At 64.5% G+C, this 8,852-nt stretch overlaps 4 protein-coding genes across 4 annotated transcripts in view; 2 read left to right on the forward strand and 2 right to left on the reverse strand.

The window, feature by feature from the left end:
- Positions 1-1,194, forward strand: part of AMSG_02260 (Ala-interacting subunit 5) — a 1,548-nt gene extending 354 nt beyond the window's left edge. The window contains exon 2 of the mRNA XM_013905355.1: positions 260-1,194. Within this exon, the coding sequence (XP_013760809.1) occupies positions 260-1,176 (917 nt within the window). The 3' untranslated portion in view covers positions 1,177-1,194. The remainder of the gene's footprint in view (positions 1-259) is intronic.
- Positions 1,100-3,092, reverse strand: AMSG_02261 (pre-mRNA-splicing factor SLU7; the record flags this gene model as incomplete). The annotated part of the gene is made up of 1 exon (XM_013905356.1): positions 1,100-3,092. One exon carries the CDS (start codon positions 3,090-3,092, stop codon positions 1,212-1,214), a length of 1,881 nt encoding a protein of 626 aa, XP_013760810.1. The 3' UTR covers positions 1,100-1,211.
- A 2,944-nt stretch (positions 3,093-6,036) lies between these two features.
- AMSG_02262 (60S ribosomal protein L24) lies at positions 6,037-7,047 on the reverse strand. The gene is made up of 2 exons (XM_013905357.1): positions 7,029-7,047; positions 6,037-6,502 (listed from the first exon to the last, which is right to left on the reverse strand). Exon 2 carries the CDS (start codon positions 6,500-6,502, stop codon positions 6,053-6,055), a length of 450 nt encoding a protein of 149 aa, XP_013760811.1. The 5' UTR covers positions 7,029-7,047; the 3' UTR covers positions 6,037-6,052.
- Positions 7,048-8,130: 1,083 nt separating this feature from the next.
- Positions 8,131-8,430, forward strand: AMSG_02263 (60S ribosomal protein L37-A; the record flags this gene model as incomplete). Its single annotated transcript, XM_013905358.1, has 1 exon — positions 8,131-8,430. The coding sequence occupies one exon, from the start codon at positions 8,131-8,133 to the stop codon at positions 8,428-8,430; it is 300 nt and encodes a 99-aa protein (XP_013760812.1).
- Positions 8,431-8,852: the final 422 nt, after the last annotated feature.

The following is an 8,852-nucleotide window of genomic DNA, read 5'->3' on the forward strand; positions in this document are numbered from 1 at the left end:
ATGGTCGGAGGGATGAAGGGCGGCGAGGGGGGGGGGGCGTGCTATTGTGCCTGTGCCTGTGTGTGGTGCTGCAGGAGAGGGTGGGTCGGTCGGGCGGGGGAAGCCAGGCGCACGACCTTTTTCGAGAGGTGGCCGTCCGAAGGTGATGGTGTCAGGGAGGGGGAAAGGCGGTGGGTGAGGGCAAGGAGGGTAAGGAGGACTCACGTTTACCATGATGTGGCTGATTCATGATGGTGTGGGTGTATGTGGGGGAGAATAGCGTCGTTGCTGAAGCAGCAGAAGCTCCCTGCGTGGCAGCCTGTTCTTACGCCGCGGGTGGTCATCATCGGCTTCCTCGCCGTTGGCCTGCTCTTTGTCCCGCTCGGTATTGCCTTCCTTGCGGCAGCCAACTCGGTGAAGCAGGTTGAGGTGGACTACACGCAGTGCAATCCGGCGACGGCGCCGAATGGCATTCAGAACTGTACCGTCTCGGTCGCACTGCCCGAGATGAAGGCGCCGGTCTACGTTTACTACCAGCTCACCAACTACTATCAGAACCATCGCCGGTATGTCAAGTCGCGCAACGATGCGCAGCTCCGCGGTGATCCGCCCAAGAAGTGGAGCTCACTGGAGGACTGCCTCCCGCGCATCGCCGTCAACGACGACAGCTCGGAGAACAACCCGTCCGAGTGGTTCCTCCCATGTGGACTCATTGCCTGGTCGCGGTTCAACGACACGTTTGAGCTGACTCCGTCGGGCTCGTCGACTCCGCTGCCGTGGGTCAAGGATGGCATTGCGTGGTACTCTGACGTGAAGGAGAAGTTCCGCAACCCGCCGCCGACCGCACCCGGCCGCCGCCTCGATCCGCCGGTCGACTTTGTTGACCAGGACTTTATTGTGTGGATGCGGACCGCCGGCCTCCCGTCGTTCCGCAAGCTCTACCGCATCATTCCCAACGACATCCCTGCAGGGCTCTACACCTTTTCCATCCAGTCCAGGTTCCACGTCCTGCCCTTTGGCGGAACCAAGGGCCTCGTCGTCTCCACCGCCTCGTGGATGGGTGGCAAGAACACCTTCCTCGGCACGGCCTACATTGTTGTCGGCATTCTCTGCCTGCTCATCGGCGTCGCTTTCCTTGCTGCACAGACTCTTTTCCCGCGCAAGCTCACTGGCGACTTTTACACCCTCTCCGAGTAAACTCCCTGCTCTCTGCTACCCTGCGCCAGCCGCACTCACGCGCCGTCGTCGCCGGCCACCTGCCCGGCCATTGGATCCTGCGCCCGCGAACGCCCGCGCTGCCACGCCTCAAGCTCTGCAGGAGTCACCTCGGTGTTCTGCATCGAGAGCGGGACCTTACGCTTGCTCTCACGCTCCGCCGAAGCCGACCGCCGCCGCTTACGCTTGCTTGTTCGCGACGAGCCGCTCCGTCGCGACGACCGCCCGCTCCGCCGCGACGACCGCCCGCTCCGCCGCGACGACCGCCCGCTCCGCCTCGATGACCGCGACCGCCGCGACGACCGCGACCGCCGCTCCGAGTACGAGCCCGAGTACGCTCCCGAGTACGCTCCCGAGACCGAGCCCGAGTACGCTCCCGAGTACGAGTTTGAATACGACGGCGAGCGGTGGCGACGGCGCGAGCGATGGCGAGATGACCGCGACTTACTCTTACTCTTGCCCTTGTCCTTGGCCTTGCCCTTGTCCTTGGCCTTGGCCTTGGCCTTGGCCTTGGCCTTGCCCTTGCCCTTGCCCTTGCCCTTGCCCTTGCCCTCCAACGCATCTTTGGACGTGTCCTCGCCGACGCCAGCCGTGGCGGAATCATTGCTGGGAGCAAGGGCGGTACCAGTGCCCGAGCTCGCGGAGGCAGACGCGGCGGCCGGAAGGGCGCGCGGCGGGAGGCAGACAGCGTTGCGGATGGTGGAGCGGCAGCACTTGTAGCCCCAGCGACCGTCCTCCCACCATGAGCCCCAGATGGCCGTGTGGCCGTTGACGACGACGTCCTCGAGGTACTTGGACTTTGTCGGGGCGCGCTCCAAACCCTTTTTGACGCGGCCGTCGCGCGAGTACTCGACGTAGTTCTCTGACTGAGAGAAGAGCAGGTCCGGGTTAGGAGCTGACGCCGCCGGGGCGCCCGTTTCAGAGCCATACCGCTCGAGCAGCTTGCGCTTCTTCTCCTCCTCGAGCTTGGCCTTGCGCTCCTTGGCGCGCCGGTAGAGGAGCTCGGTCTGCGACGGCAGAGCGACCGGATTGACCTCCTCATTGCCGTGGGCGCGAGCTTGCCAGGCAAAACGCTCCTGCTCACGGTGGGCAGCCGCGTCGCCCGAGGCCCGTACAAAGTTCTCGCCGGCAAAGTCAGTCTCTTCCAGCGGCTTGTCCGGGTTGGGGTTTGACGGCATTGACCGTGACTTGGGGTCGTAGTGCGCCGAGTTGAGCGAGAGATTGTACAGGTACTTGGCTCTGTCCTCGCGGATGCGCAAGTGCATGACCGAGCCCTGCCCGACCTTGGACTCGTAATTGACGGTCTCGCCGACCAGATCCTTGTCCTCGTCGTCGCCGGGCGCAGCTTTGGCAGCGTCAAGCTGCTGCGCACGGAGCTTGAGGCGGGCCTCCTCCCGGCGCTTGTGGCGCTTGATGACTGCAGCATAGTCGTCCGGATTGAACCCCTCCCACCGATCGTGCTCGCCGTCCCAGGTCGAGAACTTCTTGTTGACAATGATCTCGTCTGGCGCGAGGTCGAGCCCGGTGTGTGCGGCGCCTATCTTGCGCGGACGCTCCACACACTCCTTGGCCTTGTGGGTCATGGCGCCGCAGTTTGTACACGCGCCCTTGCGGAACTTGCGCGGACGGGCGGCAACAACGGGCCTGCGGACGGCGTTGACCTTGCGGGTGGGCTCGATGGGGTCGGCGATGCGGAGCACATTGGGCGCCTTTTGATGCTTGAGCGACGGGCCCGTCGAGCCAATGTACCACGGTGCCTTGGACATAAACTCAGGAATGTGCGGGTTGATCTCATTGCCATCCTCATCCACCTCGGCCGGCGCCTCGCCTGCCTTCCGCGCCGCGTCTAGCTCCTGCGCCTTGCGGTACTCCTCACGGGTCAGCCGCTTGTTTGACATCCTTCTTTCCCTGCTCACAACAGTGGGGGGGGTAGAGGGGGTAGAGTGGAGTGTGGAGTGTGTGCGTGCCGGAGGGGGGGAGGGAGGGGGCGGAGGGGGGGGGGGGGGGCGGGAAGGGGGAGGGGGGCGTTGTGTCGTTGGTCGATGTGTGATGGGCGTGACGGTGGGGGGAGGAGGGGGCGAGGGGGGGGGGGCAAGGGGGGAGGGGGGCTTGTGTCGTTGGTCGATGTGTGATGGGCGTGACGGTGGGTTGGCGGCTCGGCTTCCGAGCGACGACAAAGCACTCTCGGTCGAGTCGAACTACGGGTGCATGGGTGGGGACAACTTTTACGCTCGTTTGGGTGGGCATGCGCGATGAGACACTTGGACGCGGAGCGACGGTGCTGTAGCGCGATGTCGATGGAGGCCGTGCAGAGGGCAACGGGATGACAAGACAAAGGCAGGCTACCGCCGGCGGGCGCGAGCTCGCAACTTGCGCCGGATCTTACGCTCGTCACGGCCAGCGGCACCGCCCATGGCGGCAAAGAGCTCGTCATCATCCATAAAGTTGACTTGGTCGAGTTGAGTGCGGAGCTCTGCGGCCTGTGCGATGAGGGCGCGGGTGCGTGGATGGGCAAGGCCGTAGCGGGCGTTGAGGATGGCAAACGCGTTCTCAAAGTGCAGCAAGGCGCGGACGGGATTGGCAAACTCAGCCGCGCCCTCGTCATCAGAGACAAAAAGTCTGCCAAGCATCGAGTGTGTGGCCGCCACCTGCGGAGCCTGATCGCCGTACACCTGCTTTTCGGTCTTGAGCAGTCGCATCAGCATCCGCAGCGCAAGCTGGTGGTCTGGCACCAGCATCAGCACCGCTGCGTGCTCCTTGAGGCATCGTAGCGTCTGTCGCGCGCCGTCGCCAAGCGACGCCGCAAACCGTGCATGTGCTTCGCCAAGATACTTGGCCGCCTTGCTCGCTGTTTCAGCTGCAGAGAGCGTCCGCGACGCCGCCTGCCGCCGCCGCCGCCGCATCAGCCCCAGCAAATGGTGACTCTGCTCGGGGTCAGAGTCCGAGCCTGGCGCGGATCCAGAGCCCGAGCCCGAGCCCAAGCCAGGCCCCGGTCTGCGCTCAAAGCCATCAATCACCTCGATCTCGAGCGTGCGGGATGCAGCGAGTCCAGCATAGTGGACACCGAGCTGGTAAGTGAGCTCGGTCAGCTGCGTGGCGACGAGTTCGTCGACAGCCTCAGCCCGCGCCGACGGGGCGTCGAGGGTGGCCAGGACTTGCGACGCCGACTCGGCGGCCGCGTGGGCGGCGACGTAGTGGGCGGTGACCACCCACCACGGCGCATCGTCTTCGGCCTTGACATCGCCAAGCTTGGCTTCGACGTCGCCGAGTGACGAAAGGAGCGAGGCGTTGGTGAGCGTCGCCTCGGGGTCTCTTTCATCAAGCGCGCCCATCTGCTGTCGCAGCAGCGGCTCAGCCCGCTCCAGATACTGCGCGGCAACTGCGTACCGACCGCGGAGCTCGGCGGTCTCGGCCAGGCGGACAAGGACGTCGTAGCACGCGAAATGGCCAGGCCCGTGTAGCGAGGTGATGGCGGCTTCGGCAGCCTTCAGCGCACGCTGCGCCCGCGACAGGTGATGCTGACCGAGCAATGCCACTCCAAGCGCAAGCAGCAGGTGCGGATGCATGAACGCTGCGTGTTCCGGCGGCAGCTCGCGGTTGATGCGCAGAGCATCCTCGGCGTGGCGCTGGGAGGCCTCCCATTGCGCGCCGGCGGCGTGCGCCAGTGCCAGCTCATGATAAACATCGCGGACAAAGGCCGAGTGCCGGCCGTATGTCACCCGCCCGAGCGCAGCGGCCTCGACCAGGCCCTGCACGGCAGCGCGAGTGTCGCCGACGTCCATCGCCACCCGCGCTGCGTCCATGACGCGGGCGAGCTTTGTCTCGCCACTCACCAGTCCCGCGCCGACCACCGATGAGCGGCGGCGGTCATAGACCTGCAGCGCGACGTCGACGTCGTCCGGGAGGTCCTCATTCCGCTGCAATGCGGCCTCGGCCTCTTCGGCGAGAATGTACAGCCGGGTCTTGGGGTCCGGCGCCACCAAGGAGCGGATAGTCCGCCGCCGCGGCTCACGCCCGCTCTCGCACGGCGACTCGGGCGCAACTGAGAGTCGTCCCAGCTGGCTCTCCTCGCACGACTCGTAGCCTCGAGCGCCGTGCATCGCTCCCGCCGAGCTAGCCGCCACACGCGCATGGGCTGGCGCAAGGGCAGGCACCGTCTCCGGATGCGATTCTGACGATGACGAGTCCAACAGTGCAATCTCGTCGCCGTCAAGCGGCAGCACGGCCTCCAGCGCGGTGATTGCGTCGACCGAGCCGGCATCACTCAGCACCGACAACCTCCGCGCCCGATGTCTGTGCTTGCCGCGGTTGGCGACACTGCCGCTGGTTGAGCCCCTGTCGGTGTCACTGACAACAACAGCAGGTGCCGGCGGCCGACGGGTTCGAGCAGCACGCGAGCTCTTTTGTGCGTAGACTACCGCAGCCTCGAGCTGGTTGGCCAGCTTGGACTTGCGGCTTTGCGGGCGGCCTCGACCACGGCCTCGTCCGCCGCGACGAGCACGTCTTCTGCCGCGGGAGCCCCGGCCACGGCCTTGTCCACCGCGACGGGGACGGCTCCCGCCACGCATTGTGCCGCCACCTGCGCTGGCAGGCATGAGGAGAGGTATGGGTGTGGGGTGCCACTGGCGCTGGATCGGTTGGTGGGCGGTTGGGTGGGGGTGGGGGGGGAGTGCGGTGGGTGGCAGTGCGGGTGAGGGCAACGGTTTGGGAGGTGCGATTGGGCAGGGGCTTGTACACGATGTGGGGGAGGAGAATGGGAGGGGGAGAAGGAGGGGGAGAAGGGCGGGGGGGGGGGGGTATGAGGGGGATGAGGGAGGGGGGGAGGAAGGAGTGTGTGAGAGATGGTGCAAGGTTCGCTTTAGCGACCACCGAGGTTGGGGCGGCCAGCCTTGACGGTCTTGGCGGCCTTCTCGGCGCGCTTGGCCTTCTTGGCGGCACGGCGCTCGGCCTTGGTCGGCTTGGCGGAGGCACCCTTGGCCTTGGCGACGGCCTGCTTCTTGACGGCACGGAGGTCGCGCTGGGCCTGGACCTTCTCGCGGATCTCGGCGAGGGAGGCACCGACAAAGCCACGCTGGAACTTGACAACACGGCGGGACTTCTTGGCCTTGAAAGACGAGAGGTTGCCCTTCTTGTGCATGCGGCGGAAGACCTGCGTCCACGCCATCTTGCGCGGGTTGTGGCGCATGTTGTAGTGGGCGCGAGCCTTGCGCGAGCCAAACTTGAACAGCCGGGCGTCGCTGCGGATAAAGGTCATGCCCTTACCCGGGTAGATCTTGTGACCAGAGAACGCGCACGTCTCAACCTTCATCTGTCCTCCACACCGCGTCGTGTCCGCCTCCTGTGAGTCGCCTGTCTCCCTCTTGCGCTCTTCCCCATCCTCACCCTCGCCAAGCCAAGCTGCTGCTGCTGCTGCTGTCGAGCCGGCATCAGACAAAAACTGGCCGAGGCCGACCACGACTGCAAACTGTCTGCCAGAGACAGACACAGATAGCCACAGCAGCATCCACCAGTTGCAGAGGGACCATGGCGCGGCATGAGCACACGCTGTGGTGGTGATAGGCGTGGGTGGGTGGCAGCAGCAGCCACAGCGACGGTGTGCAGGGAGTGTGGCCGAGGTGGGTAAAAAGCCAGCCGAGATGGCCTCAGCTGGCTCCCCCCACCCCGACCCAGGCACCGGGTGACCACAGCAGGCCATGTAGGGCTAGCAATGGGGGATAGGGGATGGACACCTCGGCAAAGTAGCTCTCCTTGGTACCGCTGTACAGCATCAAGGTCTTGCCCACTTTGCTGGGTGGTATCCCCGTCAGGGAAGGTGGCTCCATGCTCATACGTACTCTGTCGGAATGTGAGAGTGATGCAACACGGTGGAGTGAAAAACAACGCGAGCTCAACTGGCCGAGCCCATTCGCTCCGCTGCCTCCAATTCGACCAAACGAGCGAACGAGCGAACAAACGGGTTGGCCAGACGGGGTACGAGCGAAGAGGGGAGGGGTGCATACATGGATGGAGGATGTGCTGGTGATGTAGGAGGGGGGGGGGGGGGGAGGGGAGGGAGTAGAGGAGGTAGAGGGAGGCATGTAGTAGCGTTCAGTCATCGAGGATCTCTCATCGGTGGCTGGACTTCCGATCGGCAAGGGCCCAGGGAGGAGGGGGTGGAGGGCATCGGGGGCGACGGGGCGGGGGAGGGCAAGTGGCGGTATCGGTAGGGAGGGGAAGGGCGGGAGAGGCAGCAGTCCGACTGGATTGGTCCGCCATTTTGGTCAATCGAGTTTGAGTCGTTTTGGAGGGAATGAGGAATGATGTTGGTTCAATTGAAGGGATATGACGAATGGCGCACACACACTTCTGCAACCATGGTATGTTGACCGCCAGAGACAGACGCGGCTGGTAGTGAGGGAGGAGACCACCTATGGTGTGGTTGTTTGCCATGCTGGTGAAGGTTAGGTACAAGTAGCTCCTTGGAGAGTCTTGTGCTTCTACCGCGTCTTCCGCTTGAGTATGCCCCCGGTGTCCACGCCGTCCGGGAGCTCCATTTTTTGTCGGCCTGCTTTGATGCCGTCACTTTCCCCCGCCTCGGGCCCCCCTACCACCGGCAACACTCCCGCAGCACTCCCCACACCCTCCAGCTCTTGCCCGCAAGGTATCCATGCTGACCACGGAGAGGTTTTGCAGTGTCTTTGTTCCTCCTGCTGCTGGTGTGCCGCCCTTGCGGCCTCCCCGCCGTCGGTCGAGCGATTTTGTCTGCGTCACCTCGCGGGACGGGGCACTCGGGCCACAACTCCCGGCCCTACAGCAACCCACAAGCAGAAGGCTGCCCGTCACGAGGCAGACGAGGTAGCGAGGGTGGCAGCGGATGCAGGCGTAGCGTTCTTCTTGGAGTGTGTGGGTTGGGGCAGGAGCAAGGGGGGACGGGAGCAACGACGGTGCGACTCACGGATGGGGATGGCGTCGATGCGGATACAGACCAAGGGTACTTCGTCGTTTGGTAAGCGCCACACCAAGACGCACGTCCTGTGCCGCCGGTGCGGCCAGCGCGCGTACCACGTGCAGAAGGCCACCTGCGCGTCGTGCGGCTACCCGTCGACCAAGATGCGCAAGTACAACTGGTGCACCAAGGCCCACCGCCGCCGCACTACTGGCACTGGCCGCATGAAGTACCTCAAGCACATGCCGCGCCGCGCCAAGAACGGCTTCCGCGAGGGTACCCAGGCAAAGAAGGTCAAGAAGTCCGCGTAATGAACGCTCTGACGCAAGCCCATGTGTGTATGAGGGGGAGGGGGTGTAGCCAGTACGACGACAGCCGCAGTGAGCGCAGCAGAGTAGCAGAGCCAGGGCAGATGTAGGGGAGGGAGGTGATGGTGAGGGTCATGCTGGTGATGGTGAGGGTCGTGTTGGAGGCACACACACCTCTGAGAGGTGCAAAGGTGACGATCGTTTTGATGACAATGACGATGACGATGGTGGTAGTGGGGCGCCCTTCGGCCACCTCCCCCCCCCCCCCCCCCCTCACCCTCACCACCAACACCCACCCCCCCACCCACCCGGGCAGGAACCAGAATTTCCGACATTTTCGCAGGGAAAGAATCTGAATCGAAAAACGTCGCCATCATCCTTAAACACAGATCAATTTTCATCGCCATCTGCACTGTCGGTTCTTC

The sequence above is a fragment of the Thecamonas trahens genome (genome assembly GCF_000142905.1).
Source record: "Thecamonas trahens ATCC 50062 unplaced genomic scaffold supercont1.9, whole genome shotgun sequence".
Taxonomy (NCBI): domain Eukaryota; order Apusomonadida; family Apusomonadidae; genus Thecamonas; species Thecamonas trahens.

What these genes read in the sequence shown, in the direction of transcription:
- AMSG_02262 (XM_013905357.1), bottom strand. Translation starts at nt 6,502, where the DNA reads ATGAAGGTTGAGACGTGCGCGTTCTCTGGTCACAAGATCTACCCGGGT.